Genomic DNA, 19,317 nt, shown 5'->3' with positions numbered 1-19,317 from the left:
GAGTCTCTCAAGTACACCAATGAAACACAATGAAACAACAAATTTTAATCCACCTAAGGTATTAACAAGGCCTGTGAAAAACTGGCTAGAAAAAACTACCCAGAAGCTGAATAGAATTATGAGCAAATTAAGAAGAGTCTGGGGTTTGTGTGCTGTAATTACACCTGAGAATTTTTCTTCTGCTTGTCTCTGGTTCTAAGGGATTGAAGACGATTCCCCGGGAGAAGACTGCTCGTATGGGAGAGCTGATTGAACCTTGGTTTATATTTGCCTTGATCTGGAGTGTGGGTGCTACTGGAGATTCTGTAGGTCGTGAGGCCTTTAGCTCATGGCTCAGGAAGAAGATGGCAAAGGAAAGGGTGAGTAAAGGAAAAGCAGATCTTCTCTCATTATAGAGAAATTAGTAGTGAGGAATGGTGATCAGAGCTGAATGCCTGGAGGCTTTGGATGGACTTTCTGTTGCCATCTGGCGTGCCACTCTCTCAAAGGGACCCCTGGAGCTGGAAGTTCTGGGAGAGACCTGAGCCCCTGGCCTGGGTAGCATCCCATTAGTAAAGTCTGCCTTGAAGTAGTGCAAATCCTCCTGTGAATTCAGCTGAGTGGCAGCCAGGTTCACCACAGCTTTATTCTCACAGATCCGGTTACTCTTCCCAGAAGAAGGACTGGTTTATGACTATAAACTGGATGATGGTGGGCTTAGCGGTACTGAAGAAGATCTGGATGAGGAAGTCCGTAAAGAGGTGAAGTATTTAACTTTTAATTCCAAGCTGGGTAATTTAGGAGGAGAGACCAGGAAGCAACACAGTCCTACAAGATTTGGTAGGGTTTTCTCATTAAGGGCGAAGAAGAAAGGCCTATAGGAAGCAAACAGGAATGTTTAAATCAAAATTAAGCTTTTTATTGAATCAAGAGGGCCGTTTCTTGCCTTCAGAGTTGTGAACCAGATCTTTCAAAGCTGAGCCAAGAGCTGGTCAGTTGAGACCTGGGTGTCTCTGTCAGTGCTCAGATGAGTGAGGGGTGGCACAGGTGTGGCTGCTGGAGGACAGCAAGGAGCTCATATGGATAGATCTGCCTGTGTTAGAAAGCAGTGAACAACAGCAGAAGAGCTATGTGCAGCAGAGTCTGGAATAGCAGCAAGGCAGATAAATATTCCATCTTTTTCACAAGAGACAACAGTGTAGGGCATGTCAGGGTCATCTTGACTGACAGTCACCAGACTCTGGGCTAAAAGGAATTTTAAAAAGGAGGGAAAATGCTTCCCCTTCCTGAAATGAAACAAAGAACCCTACCTGACTGTCAGGTGCTTTAACAGAAGGTGCCAGTGTGGTGTCTGTGGGAAGGCCACATGGGGTGGTCAGGAATGTAGATTTTCTCCTGTGTTGTCCAGCACTGCCCTGGCAGAAGCTCTATCTCATTTGATATAATGGCCTCTGGGAGGCTCATCTGCAGCTTCAATCTAGTACAAGAGATCCTTGTCTTGTACAAGTAGAAAACCTCATGTGCCTCTGAGTGCAATGTGGGTGATGGCATGGAACAGGAAGACAGGAGCCCAGATAAGCCCCCTTTGGCCCTCTGCCATGGGCAGAGTTCCTCTTCTTGCAGATATCACAAGTGCTCCATCCTGCTTTGATCCCAGTTCTCAGAAGGGAGGGCAGGTGTGTTGCTGCTGGGGCAATGACCTCTAAGTCTCGGGCTCTGTCTCTCCCAAAAGTAACGAGTCAAACACTCCCAGCATTTCCATACAGAAAGGTAAGGGTGGCAAGACTCAACAGAGGGGCTGGAAACCTGAATTTCTCATCAGAATCTGAGCTATTATGCAAGGAACGATGACAGGGAAAATAGCAGAAATAGTTTTCCTTTTCTTAGAAGGGATGGATGCCCCCTCTAAGCAGACTCCAATCTTTCAGGTGCACTGGGAGGTATGGCTGGATGCTACAGCAAAGTTCACCATGGTTCCAGACACCAACTTCTGTGACATTATTGTGCCCACGATGAACACAGTCCGAATGGCCTATCTGCTGCAGCTGTTGCTCATCAACTATAAGCCAGTACGTGCCCAGCCTTGTTTTTGAAATTTTGATTCAACCTCTTCTTCTCCCCGTGCAGTCAGAACTTAACAGCTACCTAATACTATGAGATTATTTCCCACTTCCATGGATTTGTATTTCTCTGCTCCAGATCTGTGCTTAAGCACTAAGAGTTATCCATTCAGTCCCTAGGCACCATGCCAGCACCCCAAAGGGATATCAACACTCAATTGTTCAATCAAAATGCAGCAATTGCTAGATAGCCCATCACCATCCCTCTGTACCTGTTTCCTACAGTTCCATTTTGTACTCCTCTAGTTGGATTCCATCCACACCAAGAGATTTTGGTGTTGAGCAGCTGTCCTTATTGGAGAAGCAAGTCCAAGAGTTCTCTCCCAACCTTCAAATGCCTAAAAGAGCAGTAACCTGCCTTTCCTCCAGCCAGTGTCAGAGTTCTGGGAAACACAGGCTGCTTGCCTATGATTATGCTGCATTGCTGATTGTGCTTCTAGGTTCTTTGCATTGGTCCCACTGGCACTGGGAAGACTCTCACAATTGCAGACAAGCTTTTGAAGAACTTGCCTAACAAGTACATCGCCCACTTCCTGATGTTTTCAGCACGCACCTCTTCTAACCAAACCCAGGATCTCATCGACAGCAAACTGGATAAGAGGCAAGATTCCTTTCTGTGTGTGCAAAGGCAGTATCCCTGAGCTCAGTGTTTCTATCAACTTGACTATTTAGTTTCACCCCAAAACCTGAAGGGGCTCTGAACGTGTATAGCTGTGGATAACATGTAGGACACGCAGCACATCTGAGCTGGGATTGTGAGAACCAATTGTTATAATGGGAAGAAATTGAGAAGGATTAGTGAGGGTCAGTAAAAGTTGCTCCAATTCTAGTTATTCCAGAAATACTACATTTCACAGCACAGGTGTTTGCAAACCCTGGTGTGGGATCTTTACAGAAAGTGATGAAGGGAGAAAATGTGGCTGCCCACCCGCAATCCCACTCCCCACAGTAAACAGCTTCCATTCTACCTCCCTGGTCAGCCACTGAAGTTTCCAACAGATTCATGGGCTCAAGCTTTGCTTTTATTTGCACTCATTTGTTCCTTGGCATTGTGCATAAGTGGACAAAATTTCACTTGGAGAGAAGTCAGTGCCTCGAATGTTGCTCCAGATCTTTTCGGTGCAAAGGCCCTTACAAAGGAGTGTATCAAGTGTAAAAAATAGCTGAAACTATTGACTCAGGAAGCACCCAGAGGAAAAAAAACATGCATTTGAATCAAGTTAGAAGTACCTTTCCTGTGTCCTCACACGGGTTCTGTCCTTGCAGGAGGAAGGGAGTGTTTGGGCCTCCAGTTGGTCGGTATTTCATATTTTTTATCGACGACTTGAACATGCCCATGCTGGAGCAGTATGGAGCTCAGCCACCCATCGAGCTGCTGCGGCAGTGGATGGACCACCACGGCTGGTACGACCGGAAACAGATCGGTATGACCCTCATCCTTGGCCAGAGCTCTTGGCAAGGGTTGGCCTGTTAGATATGTGTACCTGCCGTGGAGATTTGTGGTGAGGGTTTTCAGCTATGACTCAGCACTCATTCCTGATTTTGCACTGTCAAAGGTACTTTTAAGAAGCTGGTAGATATTAATTTTGTCTGTGCCATGGGACCTCCTGGAGGGGGAAGGAATCCTGTCACTCCACGCCTCACTCGCCATTTCAACTACCTCTCCTTCACTGAATTGGATGACAGCAGCAAGAGGAAGATCTTCTCCACCATCCTTGGCAGCTGGATGGGTAAGTCCTGCAGAAAACTTCCACCTTCTCCTCATGTTGAAAGTCACCTTGATGACAATGGAGTTTGGAAGGGGAGCAATTAATATTGATGATCTGATCAAAGTGTTGAAAGCTGGAACTTGCAGTAGTCACTTGAAGATGCTTTAGGGAAAGTGTTTTATGAGGCTTAGCAAACAGAGAGCTCATACCCTATTTAGTCTCAGGGCCAAATCTGCTGGTGCAAATCAACAAACTTCAGCTTTGGCTTTCACAGTTGCAATATGTTATCCTATAGCCTGGGCCTTTCAGAGAGGATTTTGTTTGTGATGGGTGATGCAGATATTCTTAACCTCAGCAGGTAAAGCTGGAACTAATTTTTTTTGTCTTTTTTTAGATGGATTCCTAGGAGAAAAAAGTTACAGAAATCCAGTGCGTAAGTAAGAGCAGAAATATGACAGAGACTGTGAACAGAACACTCTGGTGAGCACAGCATGGCACAGCTTACCTGTGCATTCAGCAGACAGACACTTGTCCAGACAGCAGCCTTCTGTGGAAGCAGAGCCTTCTGTTACTCTCCATCTGCTGCAGCCTGTGGACAGCTGAGCAGGGTGGATCTGAGCATGGTGCTACAGCCACCATGAAAACAGGGTTCATTTGGAGTGAAATGAGTCCTCTTATACTTGACAGGGTGGGAATTGAGGATCATCTTTGCAAATATGCCCTCATCTGCAAATCTGCCAGTAGAAAGGAGTGAGAATAGTCAGCTATGGGAGAAGCAAAGCAGTGCTCTCTGAGTGCTTACAATATTCAGAAGCACCAGTACCTGACTGTGATCTCAGGGGCACACTGAAACAGCTAGCTGTGATTTAGAAAGAAATTAAAGGATTTTTGAAAACATGCAAAAAAGTGCAAAATGCTGGGGTGTCACAGGGCTCTACTTCTCCAGGAGTGTTTGTAATAAACTTCATTGGGAGAAAAAAATAATTATGCTCTAAAACTGGCAGCTGTGTTTAAATCTTGCCAGACTATTGCATAAGAAATTATTCCTCAGTGGCTTTGCATTTGCTGAGCATAATGAATTGCAGGGGGTTTAGCTAAGAGGGCACTCACACCTTCTAGCTTAAAAGTAGCTGAGATTTCACTGCGGGAGTGCAAGGATGGAGAAGGAAAACCTGTCTGGAATATTTCAGGTAGGCATCAATTACCTGTCTGGCAGTGCCTGCTCTGCTCCTGGGGGGGCATGAAGTCTTCACACCACAGAATGACTGTAAAGCATTCTTCCACCTCCAAATCTGGTTCACATTAGTTGATAAACCCATTGGCAGCTGTCCACTGCAGTGAGCAGGTGCTTGGACAGGTCCCTCACTGTCTCTCAGAAAAAAGCAGAAAAAAGTGTGTTCCTGCCCAAGTGCTAGCCAGCACCTATGCCACTCAGTGCCACCTTCCTGCACTGCAAAGACCTTCTCAGCCCAGAGTTACCATCTTGACTTCCTCTCCAACTACTTCTGTCTCTGCAGCGGGAGCAGATGCAGTGAAGGACTTGAACGAGCCCTTAGTCAATGCCACCATCTCCGTGTATATGACCATCACATCCCAGCTGCTGCCCACACCAGCAAAGTCACATTACACCTTCAACCTGAGAGACCTCTCAAAGGTGTTCCAGGGCATGCTCATGGCTGAGGCTGGCAAGGTTGAGGTGAGTCCTCCCATCAGCACAGCCCTGCCACCCAGGGCAAGACCAGAAATCACAGAATCACAGAATCACTGGGTTGGAAGACACCTTCAACATCAAATCCAACCCAGCCCCAACACCTCAACTAAACCATGGCACCAAGTGCCACATCCAGTCTTCTTTTAAACACATCCAGGGATGGGGACTCCAGCACCTCCCCAGGCAGACCATTCCAGTACTTTATCACCCTTTCTGTAAAAAACTTTTTCCTAATATCCAACCTATATTGCCCTTGGCACAGCTTAAGACTGCGTCCTCTGGCTCTGTCAGTGCTGCCTGGAGAAAGAGCCCAACCCCACCTGACCACAACGACCTTTCAGGGAGCTGCAGGGAGTGATAAGGTCACCCCTGAGTCTCCTTTTCTCCAGGCTGAGCACCCCCAGCTCCCTCAGTGGTTCCTCACAGGGTTTGTGTTCCCAGGCCCTCTCCAGCCTCACTGCCTCCTCTGGACGTGCTCGAGTGTCCCAACATCCTTCCCAAACTGAGGGGCCAGAGCTGGACACAGCACTCCAGGTGTGCCCTCAGCAGTGCCAGGTACAGGGGGAGAATGACCTCTGCTCCTGCTGGCCACACCGTTCCTGATCCAGGCCAGGAGCCATTGGCCTTCTTGGTCACCAGGGCACACTGCTGGCTCATGTTCAGCAGGCTGTGACCAGCACCCCCAGGTCCCTTTCTGCCTGGGCACTGTCCAGCCACACCATCCCCAGCCTATAATGCTGCAGGGGGTTATTGCGGCCAAAGTGCAGGACTGGGCACTTGAACTTATTAAAATTCATCCTATTGGACTCTGCCCATCCATCCAACCATTCCAGGTCTCTCTGCAGAGCCCTCCTACCTTCCAACAGATGGACACATGCTCCCAGCCTAGTGTCATCTGCAAATTTACTAATTTACTCAATACCCTCATCCATGTCATCAATAAAAATATTAGATAGAACTGGCCCTAGCACAGACTCCTGAGGGACACCACTGGTGACTGAAATGTTCTAGTTGAGGCCTCATTCACAGACCTGCAAACAGGCTTTAATTTCTCATTGAAGATGCATTTTGATATTGCTCAAGGGGTGTGGTAGCCTCCCCTTTGGCTACTGCCTGGTACCAGTAGCAGGCAGACATCCCCTTCATCACAGTCCTTCCTTGGCATGGAAGCAGGTGAGTGGCCACAGGGAGTCAGTAGGACACAGCCCATCCATTCAGTGCTAGATGGAGCCCTGATGGGGGATCAGACAGGGACCAAGCAGCGGCAGAGATGTTGTCCTATTATCTGCTTCTGCCCTTCAGCTCTCCTGAGGACCTTGCTGTGGCTCCAGTCTGGCTAGTAGAGACTGAATTATCACAGGAAGTACTTAGGACCCTAAGTTCTATTGGTTCTGTGCTATCAGCCAAATGAAAGGATCTTTCAAAAAACACACAAGAAAACTGTACAAATTAAATCAAACTGGTGAAAGATAAGAACAAAGAGCATAAAATTTAAATATCTCAAAGAAAGCCCGACATATGGACAAATAGAGGGGAGTAAACTGATGCTGTAATGAGCTCTCTGCAAAGCAGCTGTTTTGACAAGAGTTGTTTTTGAGAGGAGAAGGGAAAGCAGCTTCCTCCACCCAGTTCTTTCTCCGCTCCAGTTGCCTTGTAACGGGAGTGGAGCTGGCCACATGCTGGGCAGGAACCAGCTTTGCTGACAGCAGTGCTCATAACACTTCTCTGCTTCTCTCACGGGGGCTGTTTTCTGGGATTTCCTACCAGAACAAAGAGCACCTGCTGAGATTGTGGTACCACGAGAGCTGCCGGGTCTTCCGTGATCGCTTGGTCAGTGACGAGGACCGGACCTGGTTTGACAACCTAATGACTGAGAAGATGGAGGAGTTTGGCACCACTTTTGAGGAGGTCATTCCCAACCAGACAGTTCTGTTTGGAGACTTCATGGAGCCACGTGCCAGTGTCAAAGTGTACCAAGCAATCGACAGCCAGGATAAGGTAAGGACCCCAGGAATCACGTTGGGAACTACATTCACATCTTTCCAGTCTTCTACAAACAAAGGAAAACAGTAATAGTAGCAATAGCAGTGCTTTAATTAGAGGTGTCTGAAACTACAAACCATTCCAGGGGTCTCCTGTGGAATCCTACCACATATATGAATATTTGTTGTGATGGGCAGTTGAGGTGGAACAAGCTGTCTCTGCATTGCAATCCTAGAGGCAGCCTGCTATACCAAATCTCCCAAATGAGTCACACTTGGGACTGAAAAGTGAAATTTGCTGGAAAGAAATGGCACATTACCCCCAAACAATACTACTTTCGCCATTAAAGACTTCACAATTGACCTTTACAAGTAATTAATGTTACTGCCAGGCTCCCTGTTGGAGAAGATACTGGGAGTACTTGGATAGTGGTAATTAAGCAAAGGCAATGAGTGGTGCGTTTTGCACTCATTATCAGAAACAGATGATTATTCTGTTGTCTCTCGTCTTGTGATAGCTGTGTGACAAGGGCTGGTAATTAACTGAGCTTTCCAACCCCTTTTGCAGAGTAGGTAGGCCTGTCCCCCACTGAGGTGAGCACAACTGAGACAGCCAGACATAGAGGCAGCTGCACAGTCCCCAGTGATGCACACAGGACTTTGGCATCTAGGCAGGGATCTCAGCGCTGGATGAATTCCAGCTGGTGTTACTTTCCCAGCTTCACAGTGAGATTGCTGAGGGGGTAGGATCCAATCCCAGATGTCTTCATGCTTCCTCTCCTTCTCTGGCCTGAGGGTGCTGTTGAAGAGAGCTCTGGGAAGGGCAAGAGAAACTGCTCCTGCAGCTATTCCATGTGATGGCTGGACTGGGAGAGGAGTGTACTCATCTACAGCCAGTGTTGTTTTCTTCTCCAGCACCTATGCTTTCCTGCCAGAATCCTAACCACAGGATTCTGCAGCAGTCAGTGGTCAGCTGTAGAGCAAGGAAACTAGCCCAGAGGGAGACCCTGGAGCAGTATGGATCAGGCAGCCATAAGCTCCTTTATTTTGAACTACACCCTGCTGTTTCTCGAGGTAAACAGCACAGTTGGGAACAGCAGACTGTAGCCACTTGCCTGAGTTAGTTTGAGGCCACCATTGAGCAGCTGCTGCCACCACCACTAACTAAATTCAGCCCATCCAATGGCAGTTCCTTAGGAGCCCAGAGGAGAGCTGCTCCCAGACTCTGTTAAGCACTAGACTCTGCACTGCCCTACTCCTGGCTGTGCCAGCAGACAGTAACCCCCCCTCAACACACACACACACAATTGCTTTTATCTGGTAGCCACAACTGAGTGTTTCTGCCCACAGCTGAAGCTGGTGATTGAGGAATACCTGGAGGAGTACAATCAAAGCAAGACCCCAGAGCTGAAGCTTGTGCTGTTCATGGATGCGATTCAGCACATCTGCCGAATCAGCCGGATCCTGCGGCAGGCTCCGGGGAATGCTCTTCTCCTGGGGGTTGGGGGAAGTGGGAGACAGTCTCTCACCAGACTGGCATCTCACATGTAAGTAAAGCACTCCCACCTATGCGTGTAATGGGGAGCAGCTCCTTTGGGGCTGCCTTCAGAGAATCTCTTTCTCTGCCCTTCTCACTGCCAGTTACATGTTTTTCTGGCTGCTGACTCCTCAAATGAGTCAAGAGCTAGGACTCAGTTAACATCATGCACATCTGCACTGGGTTTCTGGCTAGCTCAGGTATCTCTGCTTTGTGTAAAACCTGGTCCTGGGTTGGTGGCTGTCCTTGGTGCACAAGGACAAACGTGTGCTCGGGACTCATTGTAGAAAAACTTGCTTGAGTCCTTTCACCCTGAGTCCACAAGACATACTGGGAATTGACAGAAGAGAATGTTTTAATTTGATCTAACTCCACAGGCTTCTTTTTCCATTAGGGCAGAATATGAATGTTTCCAGATTGAACTGTCCAAAAATTATGGCATGACTGAATGGCGAGAGGATGTGAGGAAGATCATGATGATGGCAGGCCTTCAAAATCTACCCAAGACCTTCCTCTTTGTAGACACACAGGTACAGGACTATTAGCATGGTGGATTCCATCTCAAAAGGAGTAAGAAACACATCTCTGAGCTCAGTAAATTCCCCTACAGGGTATTAAGGAGCTTGACAAAACCAGACACAACTTGTATTTCTTCAGTAGCCCATATTCATCATCTTATAAAATAGCCCCAGGGGAACTAGAGGTGGTGCATTTATTGCTAGAGGGTCTGTAGAGCTGTGTGTGAGTGGGTGGATTCTTCTCTTGCTGAAGGAAGCTTCTTTCAGCTCCATCCAAAGGTTTGGTGGGTACATAGATTTTAGCTGTCTGAAACTAAGCAGTACTGGCCACTGATATTAGAAGTCCTAAGTAAAATGATTCTTTCCCTTTTCAAAGAGAAAAGATTTAGGACCTTACGCCTGCTGGTTCCACAGGATAATGCTGGCTGTAAACTGTAACTTGCTAATGAGTAGGCCAATTTCCACTTCTGGAATCACAGTTATGTTCCCCATAGGCTTTTTTACTGCCTTCATTATCATAGGAACCATTCCCTTGTGGCAGAGCCCTAAGCAGTGAGATGAGCATCAGTCAAATGCTACTTGTTCTTGCAGCCTTTTCCCTGCAGTGAGAAGCATATGTGGGAGCAAAGGGGCCCAAGAGGATGCATTTAGTCAAGGAGATGGATGCTGTGTGTTTCTGATGTAGCAAAGGTGGAGAGGTGAATTTAGCACTGGAGGGAGATCATCCCACAGCCTGTGACACATCCCTACAATTACTCTGTCTCCCACATTGATAAGCTTTATTTTAATAATGAAGTGTTCTGTGCTGGAGGAATGAAGACCTGGAGCAACCAAGGTGTCTGGGGTCTGGCTGCAGAGGCAGGAAAAAAAGACTTGAGCTCAATTTGTCTGTGAGGAGACAGGGAAAGGGCAGAAGGATGTTTGTTCTCAAACACACCCTCCTACCCCCAAAATGGCTGAAATATGGCTGTTTAATTGGAAGTGCTGGACAAGAATCAGGGTGTGTGCCTTTCTGGAGCCAAATCATCACAAAAATTGTTTCTTATAACTGAGGCTGAGGGCTGTATTTATGCAGAAATTATCTCCATATCATGTGAGACATGACTGTCTTCTGACTTAAGAAACTGCTGGTTTTTGTTGTTTTTTTGGTTTTTTTTTTTTACCATCTACTTAGATTAAAAGTGAATCCTTCCTCGAAGATATCAACAACTTGCTCAACTCTGGTGACATTCCCAACATTTACAGTCCTGAGGAGCAAGACCAGATCATGACAGCTATGAAGCCTATTGTTCGAGATCTAGGGCAGCAGCCCACCAAAGCCAATTTGATGGCTGCATACGTGGCACGGGTTCGCAGCAATATCCACATGGTCCTGTGCATGAGGTACACTTCAGGCCTCCACCTCCGTGCTTTTAATGCTAATTATTCCCTCCTTATCCTTTGCCTTTCATCACTGTGTAATGGGATCTTTATTTCCAAGTCCCAGTCCTTGGAGAAGGAGGAAGAATAGGAGTGTGGTTTGCATAACACCTTCCCCTAGGACTAGAATTTAAAAATTTTTTTAACACTTTGCTGGTCTCAAGAGGAATTTTGAATTTTTCAAGAGTATGATTTTGTGTGATTCAGATTAAACACAAGGTACCTCCTCCTCTCTGCACCACTGAGCCATTTGTTACAGACATATCTTGCTTGAATTTGGGGCTCAGTTGCACTATGTTACTCATTAATCCAATGCATAGTCCATAACCAGCTTGCTCCCTTGCAGGAAGGATACCAGAAGGTACAGGACATTCTCAGTGCAAGAACAAGTAGAAAAATCAGGGCCATGGTTATGGTTTGGTGATGTGATCTCTGCACACACCTGCTTGAAATAAACTTTAGAGCACATTTATTTCTTATCCCTTAAGTTTGTCCCTAGAGAGGCACCCATAAAACACCACCCTACTACCATCTTAGTACTTCCAGAATATCCCGAGCCAAGGAATGAGCTCAGACATGCACCTTTGGGCACGCAGCTCAGTGCCTGAACTGTCATTCCCCTTTTCCTTCCTTCTCTGGGTGTGTTCCTGTCCCTCTTGCTTCACAAAGTATCAGGGTGGTTCCAAGGAAGGAAAGTTATTTTGTCCTGTACGTAGAGCCAGCTGTAACACATCTTCTGTGCACGCCTTGCCCTCAGCCCGATCGGAGAAGTGTTCCGTGCACGCTTGAGGCAGTTCCCCTCTCTCGTGAACTGCTGTACCATTGACTGGTTCAATGAGTGGCCTGCTGAAGCCCTGCAGAGCGTTGCCTCCTCCTTCCTGAATGAACTCCCACTCCTTGGCAGCGGCAATGAGGACATCAGCGGGATGGTACGTGCCACTCGCGGGAATACTCTGCTCCCACGTGTTCAGTGCGCTGTGTCTCTGCACGCACCAAGACAACAGTGCAGGGCACACCTTCGGAATTGTCCTACCTTGCAGCAGAAATGTTCCACGGCAGGATCATTCAAATGCAGAGCTGCATTTGAGCTGTCTTGGCCATTTGTCAGCCCTCTGTGGCACTAAAGCCCCCACACACAAGCTCTTGTGTGACTGTGTAGTTCGGTTCTTCATAAGCCCCTTGTGCACTCTCTGGGCATCACATAGATTTGCCTTTCACATGTTAAGTACTGAATGTTTCTTTCCTTTGTTTCCTTTCCTTTTTTCTTTCCTTTCTCCCTGTAGATTCAAGTGTGTGTAGCAATCCACCTGAGTGTGGCAAAGAAGTGCCAGTTGTTCCTAGCAGAACTGGGCAGACACAATTATATCACTCCAAAAAGCTACCTGGAGTTCCTCAGCATCTTCAGTTCCCTCATTGGAAAGAAGCAACAGGAGCTGAAGACAGCCAAGAACAGGATGCAAAGTGGCCTAGACAAGGTTCGCCCCTCATACCCAAGAAAGTTTTGGGGCCACCCTTTACACATTCTGAGCAGTGTATTTATAGGTGCAAAGATGCAGTGAGATGTCCTACACATGTCCTGTGTAACAGGAAAAAACTCAGGCTAAAGCAAGTGAGAACTATGCCTTCTGCCAGGGCCAGGCTTTCTGAAGGTCTGAGTCTCCAACATCTCAAAGAATAATGATCCCCAGTCTTTGGGGACCTCAGACCTCTGTGTAGCTCGGCTCTCAGCATGTTCCTTATTAACCTTGTAATTGAAAGCTCTCTAACAGAAACATTGTTCTGCTGCCTCATTGCCACGAGCTTATGAAGTAATGCCTAACATTACATGCAGGCAACATTAGCACCGCTGGTTATAAGCACACCACAGTGTCAGATTGTGTTTAAGCAGGAACCAGGGCAAGACCTGTGCTTTGCACAGCCCAGTGCTTGGCAGGGAGCACCGTCCAGAGCAGCATAGCCCCTTCCCAGGGCTTTCCATGGCTGCTGCCCCTGCCCTTAACTCTGCTTTGCTCCCATAGCTCCTGCGAACGGCAGAGGATGTAGCGAAGATGCAGGAGGAGCTGGAGTCCTCCCGCCCTCTCCTGGCACAGGCGGCCAAGGACACCGAGGCAACCATCGAACAGATAAAGGTACCGCTGCTGGGCAGCCCTGCACTGTCTAACTCTGCTCGCACTGGCGGGCCTGCCAGGGATTGTGCAAAATCCTGCTTGATCAGAGGTAAAAACGGCTCAGATTGGCACAGCAGATATTTGTGCAGAGCTGCAGTGACAGCACAAACTGCCTCCTGCTGGGGCCCTGCTCTGCTGCTGGTGGGCACCAGTTGTTGCAGAAGCAATGGCTCCCATGCCCCTGTCTGAAAGCACCACCCAGGGTCAGTCAGCCGAGCTCCCAGACCCTTGCAAGCACAGTCTGGCAACACTAACACAATCCTGAGGTGGCCTGAGCAGCTCTAAGCAAGACTCCTTGTTCAACAGGATCACTCCTCCACATCCCATCCCCAGGGAGCTGACTCAGCTGCAAACTGCCCCCCAAACCTCAAGGACCATCACACAGTCACTCATGCCACTTCAGAAGAGGGAAATGTTCTGTGTTGGCTGTCACTGCCTTCTCTCCTTGTGCTCCTCCCTGCCTGTCTCCTACTGTGGGGTGGCCACACTGGGACAGTGAACAGGGACACTAACATAATACAGCTCTGCACGCAGAGTGGAAAGACTCTGCAACCACCTCAATTCCCACACAGCAGATAAGGATTTGGCTATATTCCACATTATGCCTCCTGGTAGTGTTTTAACCCTTGGGGTTTGCAGAAGTGGCAGCTTTAGAAACAAACCCCTCAGCATATCTTCCTATTCCTCCATCTCCCTACAGATTTGCATCCCTATGCATCCTCTACTTGTGCCAATAGGAAAATGGGCAGAGCAGCTAATTCCTGCAAGACTAACATCATTTCAGGCACAGCCAGAGCTGGAGCTTGTGGATGATTTATACAGGCTGACAAAAACCTTCTCCCAGTATGGTGCAGGAAGGGCATCCCCTGCAGCAGTTAGGTTCCTGAGGTCTGCTGGAAGAAGACACAAGCTGCCAGGACAGCTGTGATCCTTTCCTAGCAGTGCCAAGCCAAGCTCTGCCTCCAGCATGCTTCTGAGGCTGTCTCTGTTGCAGGTGGACACAGCTGTGGCTGAAGAGACAAGAAGTGCTGTGCAGGCTGAGGAGGCAAAGGCCAATGAGAAAGCTCAGACAGCCCAAGCCATTGCAGATGATGCTCAGAAGGACTTGGCTGAAGCCCTCCCAGCCCTGGATGCTGCTCTTGCCAGCCTGAAGAACCTCAACAGAAATGATGTTACAGAGGTAACTGTGTCAAGGGAGAGGGTGGCAGAGCTGGGTCTGGTCAAGGACAGCATCACCTTGCAGCAATTCCCTTTCAATAGGCTTGCAATATCCCCAGCCTTTTCCTCCATTCATCCCCCTGGGCTCACCCTGGGCAGCTTCTCACCTGGGAACTTCTCACCTTCACTCCTTCAGATGGAAATTGAAGGGCAGAAAGGCAGTGAGTGGCCCCTGGGTGTTTCTAGCATGTCCTGGAGAAGCTGTGGAGGAGGGCTCAGTCCACATAGCTGTCCACAGGGGTAGGCAGCAGGTACAAGCAACCCCAGATACTGACTGTACAACACAGGGACAGAGCTGGCAGCACCCTGAACCTGCAGGCTCTTTGAAAAGAGATCCACCACAGGCAGAGAAGAGGCAGCAGGCTGAATTCAAGGAATACTGGCTTGAAATAGGCTAGTGATAGAAAGAAGGGTGATTCTGAACCTGCAAGCATCACAGCCAAGACAGCACACTCAACAAATACAGATTTCACCACACAGGGACAGGCTTATTGCTCTGCAGTTGTAACAGACCTTTTTATTCTCCCGAAAACACACAAAACCCCTTTCCTCAGAAAGTGGGGAAAGACACAGACAGTGTTGGTCCACTTGCCCCCAGCACCTATCCTCTTGTAGAGCTGCCACAAGAAGTGTCTTGTCTGTCTAAGGCTTCCAATGCCACAAGATGCATCAGTTTCTTACACATCATCTAAACCTGCCTCCAGAAACTCTGTATTTAAGGATTAAGCTCCTAGTTTCTTTTAAATCCAGCTGCCAGGTCATGACCCAAGTAACCTATCACCAGAGCAGAGACCACCATAGTTCTCTCCCAGTCCAGCATTAAGGACCCAGCCCAACCAAAAAAGAGGGCACCACTACTGTGGCAGGGAGCAAGGATCCCTTTGACCTACACCCTTCCATAGAGCAGCTCCCTCTGGGGTCACTTGGAGGAAGCTGCTGCCTGCTTCTCCAGCCCCTCCACCTCCTCTCTCAGCCGGGCCTCATTGCAGTAAAAATACACGTAAAGGCTGCGCTCTGCCTGCAGGATGGGGTTCTCCAGAGACCTGCGCTTCACCTCCAAGTCACTCAGGAGGTCTGCCAGCTTCTGGTAGAGGTCATCCTCCATGATGAGCAATTGCTGCATCAGCTCAGAGGTCTCCTAAGGGACAGAGCCCAAACTCATGTGAACATGGAGAAATAAGAGGATTTTCCTAATGCCTGTGGAACAGCTCAGCCCCCCAGAAACAAACTACCCACCCAGCTCTGGCCTCCAAACCCTCCCAGTCCAAGGAGCAGAGGTGGCTTACTGGGACACCTTGGCTAAGGCACCCCAATCTCAACACTGAACAGCACATGTGAGACACAGAGAGAATCACCTTTGTCCCACAGCCAGCCGCTGCCTCACTGGAGGGTTTTTGGGACAAGGCAAGGATCGGGCCAATCTCCCCTCCCTCTGTGGCTGAGGGGCAGTGAGGTGTCCCCCCTGCACCCAGGGAGGATGGCAGAGGGCCCCCAGTGCTGACCTGCTGCTACCCGGGGAGGGAGAGCGCTGCCTTACCGGCGGGGAGAGCTGCAGCTGGTTGGAGCTGCTGTACAGCTGGTGATAGAGCACTTCCATGGAGGACTCCAGGGCAGACACCTGGGGTGTAGGGGCTTCCAGCTGGGCTTCCAGTGCCCTCTTGTCCTGAACCAGCTGGGAGCACTTGGCTGCCAAGGCTGCATAGCTGCGGAAGGGCTGTTTCTTCTCATCTTTCCCCATCAGCATGTCCCAGAGCCTGTGAGAGGGGACAGCCAGCCAGAGCTGTGAGTGCAGCACCAGTACTGAGCAAGAACAGGGCTCTGAGGCTGTTGTGCACTGTAAGACAGGGATGCAAGCTGATGTGTGTCAGCAGTGAGAAGACAGCCACTACTGGTGAGCATCCCATGTCATGGAGCTCTAGGAAGGGTACCATAAAGAAGCAGGCTGGCTCAAGAGCCAGTGTGGGATTTCTCTTTGGCAGACACCAGCACCAGCTATTCCAAAACTGTGTGAGGAAGACTGAGAAGACTCAGTCAATGCATGACACCTAGTCAGAGAAAGGTTTTGCTCTAAGGAGCTTGTGGTTTCTGGTGGCCCAATGCCCCTTCTCCATGGCTGAGGACTTGCCTCTGCACTCTCTACCTTAATATTCTGGAAAAAACATCTGTTCTCTGTACTCATTCCATTCTCCAAGCCCATACTTTGCTTCATCAGTCCAAGCCAGGCAGAAAGAAGCAGATCTGGGGAATTTCACGCCACCACAGAGTCACAGTGACTCTGCACCAGCAGAAGAGCACTGCTAGTCTATCTGGTAGCTTGGGTCTGCTGCCTGTCTTGGCCATTCCCACACCACTGTCCCCCCACCTAGTTTGTTCTTCAAGCTTAGGCCCTTACCGTACAGCGGTGAGGTCTTTGGGGTCTATCCATTTGTGTGGATGACCCTTCTGGGAGGACCTGGCATCTCTGAAGTACATCTGCTGCTTCTGCAGCCTGGTCTGGGATTCCCTCGTGACCGTTTCGATCTTCTCCAGCCAAGCAGCCTTCTGTTCCAGGTCCTTTCTCTCCCGTTTCAGCTGGAGCTCCAGCAGGTCCAGGTGGCTGTGCTGGCTCAACAGACACGCAGCCACCTGCTCCTGCCTCCTGGCAGTGTTCTGGAGCCGGGCAATTTCCAGGCTGAAGAGCTCGTGCAGGATGGGCAGGCAGAGGAAGCGGGCCTCTGCCTGCAGCAGGGGCAGCAGCTGGTGTGTCAGAGCGTGGGTGATGTCGAAATGCAGGGCGTGAAGCTGCCTCTGCAGCATGGCATCCTGGCCCTGGAGCTCAGCCTCCACGGCCTGCTGTGCAGGGGACACAGACAGCCTGGTGACACGGCGCTGCCTGGCTCTGCCACCCCCTCCCAGCTTGTCAGCTGTGCTCCTGCGTTAAGCAGGACCACATAGGATGGTGGAGGGATGGGGGCACTGGCCTACCTGCTTATCCTCAAGAGCTTCCAGGGTCCTCTGGGCCCACTCCAGCGCAGCACGGGTGCCTTCCACTTTTGCTGCTGTGACTATAAGCTCCCTCTGGGCACAGATATGTGCTGTCTCTATTCGGCCCAGCTCCTTCCAGTAGTTGTCTTGGTCCTCCAGCAGCTCATTTTCATCAGTCCCAAGACTGTTGGCATTGATGTTTTCTTGTTTTGGTGTTGATGTTTTCTTGGAATCCCTTCTCTCTGTCAGTTCCTGGCTGCCATCTCTCTCCTCACTCTCCATGCTCAACATGTCTTTCTCATTCCCTCCCTCCACTAGGAGCTCTGCCTTTGAGCCTTGGACCAATTTTCCCTGGCTTGTTGGTGCCACTCCCCACAGTGTTTTTGTGCATTCTTGATAAGGAGCTCCTCTTCTTTCTTCCGGTATTTCACAGTATGAGTCCATTTGTGTCTCAGCCTCCAACCCTTCCTTCAGGCTGCTCTCTCCCTGTGCACTTGCTTCCCAAACATCTGGAGCCTGAACACTCTCTGGTAGGACCTGGTGGATGAAGCTCTCAAATGCATCAGTGGCCTGTTGTTCTTGCTTCAGGTAAGGGGCAAGATCCATCTGGCACAGCAGTGTTGGCAGCTGGCCCATCCCCATGTTCTCAGGACACTCTGACACCTCCTTTGCAGCCTTGCTGACCTGGCTCAACACAGCTCTTGTTTTGAACATCTTTACTTTCAAGTCCATATGAGCCACCCTCAACTCCTGCTTCACCACTTTCTCCTGCTCCTCCAAATACTTCTGCTGCTGCTGCAGCTTGTTTGTCCAAGCCAACAGCTTCCTGTACCTCCAGAGCTGGAGGTCACGGTGGTGCTTCAGCTCCTGGAGCTCCTGCTGCAGGGCCTCTTGAGAGGGCCCCTCATCCACTATCGAGCTCGGGAGCTGCAGGACCTGGCAGCACTTCTGCAGGGCTTCCTCCAAGGCATCACCTTCCAGGATGGGTTTGCCTGCAGCCAGCAGGGCCTCATAGGCCTCCACTTCAGCTGGGCCCAGCACGTTCTCCTCACCCACCATGCTGCAGAACCACTCGAGGAACTGCTTTGTCTCAGGGCAGTCAAAGAGACACTCAAAGTCCTCACAGAGGATGTCTGCATGGGGGTAGATCAGCCTCAGCTTTGCCATGAAGTCTGCTGCTCTGTTGACAGTGTCGAGTGGGAAGGCCTGGGAATACCTCCAGCTGAACATGGCAAGGATGGTCAGCCCTAGAAGGGAAAAAGCAGGAGTCATCCTCAGAGGTCCTGACACCCACAGTCATCCCAATGCTGCTGCAGCAGCACTCCTAGGTGCCTGTTTGAGGGGAGACTCAAGCAGTCCCTCCACAAGTGCTGAAGACCAGCTCATTGCTGTGGTGGGGTATAAGACAAATAGGAGACCACAGAACAAGGGAGAAAGCCTGCCTGTGTCCCATTTCCATACAGCCTTCTCCCTAGGGCAATACAGATTTATCTCCTTTGCCAAGACATATTCAGCCCATAGGCACACTCCTATTACAGTAGCAGAGCAGGCTTTTTCAGCCTACGTTTAGTTTGCTCCATGCCCTTTCTGATAACCAGCTTTCCCTTCAAATGCCTCTTGTCCTTCCTGCCTCTAAGTGTCCTGCCTCTGGTCCCAGTCTCCTCTGGCCCAGCTGAGGGAGGGATGAGCACCCCATCTCCCAGAGAATCAGGTTAATCCCCTGTTTTCCATTTGGGCTTTGCAGGTACGAGCCCTGCAGCGGCCTCCCCCTGGTGTGAAGATTGTGATTGAAGCTGTCTGCATTATGCATGGAAAAAAGCCCAAAAAGGTGGCAGGAGAAAAGATAGGCACCAAGGTGGATGATTACTGGGAGCCAGGCAGGGCCCTTCTCCAGGACCCAGTGCAGTTCCTGAACAGCCTGTATGATTATGATAAGGTAAGCAATGGCAGAAGGGAGCTGTGACTGGTATTGCCTCACAGATATCCTTCTCA

General features: G+C 49.5%; 2 protein-coding genes across 2 annotated transcripts in view; one reads left to right on the top strand and one right to left on the bottom strand.

Annotated features, from left to right (window-relative positions):
- Window positions 1-19,317, top strand: part of DNAH1 (dynein axonemal heavy chain 1) — a 69,207-nt gene that overhangs the window by 38,322 nt on the left and 11,568 nt on the right. The window contains exons 39-55 of the mRNA XM_041425941.1: window positions 201-359; window positions 636-740; window positions 1,908-2,048; window positions 2,540-2,700; window positions 3,366-3,523; window positions 3,656-3,829; window positions 4,203-4,241; window positions 5,326-5,504; window positions 7,287-7,517; window positions 8,852-9,048; window positions 9,433-9,568; window positions 10,731-10,939; window positions 11,733-11,904; window positions 12,259-12,450; window positions 12,994-13,104; window positions 14,138-14,323; window positions 19,070-19,261. Coding sequence (XP_041281875.1) covers window positions 201-359; window positions 636-740; window positions 1,908-2,048; window positions 2,540-2,700; window positions 3,366-3,523; window positions 3,656-3,829; window positions 4,203-4,241; window positions 5,326-5,504; window positions 7,287-7,517; window positions 8,852-9,048; window positions 9,433-9,568; window positions 10,731-10,939; window positions 11,733-11,904; window positions 12,259-12,450; window positions 12,994-13,104; window positions 14,138-14,323; window positions 19,070-19,261 — 2,742 coding nt within the window. The remainder of the gene's footprint in view (window positions 1-200; window positions 360-635; window positions 741-1,907; window positions 2,049-2,539; window positions 2,701-3,365; window positions 3,524-3,655; window positions 3,830-4,202; window positions 4,242-5,325; window positions 5,505-7,286; window positions 7,518-8,851; window positions 9,049-9,432; window positions 9,569-10,730; window positions 10,940-11,732; window positions 11,905-12,258; window positions 12,451-12,993; window positions 13,105-14,137; window positions 14,324-19,069; window positions 19,262-19,317) is intronic.
- On the bottom strand, window positions 14,955-18,597 carry LOC121347225 (HAUS augmin-like complex subunit 3). The gene is made up of 4 exons (XM_041425734.1): window positions 17,326-18,597; window positions 16,754-17,193; window positions 15,899-16,115; window positions 14,955-15,499 (listed from the first exon to the last, which is right to left on the bottom strand). The coding sequence occupies exons 1-4, from the start codon at window positions 18,595-18,597 to the stop codon at window positions 15,281-15,283; spliced, it is 2,148 nt and encodes a 715-aa protein (XP_041281668.1). The 3' UTR covers window positions 14,955-15,280.

The sequence above is a fragment of the Onychostruthus taczanowskii genome, unplaced genomic scaffold (assembly GCF_017590055.1).
Source record: "Onychostruthus taczanowskii isolate IOZ18803 unplaced genomic scaffold, ASM1759005v1 scaffold9, whole genome shotgun sequence".
In the NCBI taxonomy this organism is placed as follows: Eukaryota; Metazoa; Chordata; class Aves; order Passeriformes; family Passeridae; genus Onychostruthus; species Onychostruthus taczanowskii.
Note: the sequence above shows the minus strand (reverse complement) of the source record. Positions and strands in the feature narration are given on the sequence as shown.

Excerpts from the sequence above, each read along its gene's own strand:
- LOC121347225 (XM_041425734.1), bottom strand. The coding sequence starts at position 18,597 with ATGACTCCTGCTTTTTCCCTTCTAGGGCTGACCATCCTTGCCATGTTC. Across the intron at positions 17,194-17,325 it reads AAGCTCTTGAGGATAAGCAG|CAGGCCGTGGAGGCTGAGCT; the intron begins GTAGGCCAGTGC and ends TCCCCTGCACAG. Across the intron at positions 15,500-15,898 it reads AGCTGCAGCTCTCCCCGCCG|GAGACCTCTGAGCTGATGCA; the intron begins GTAAGGCAGCGC and ends TCTGTCCCTTAG.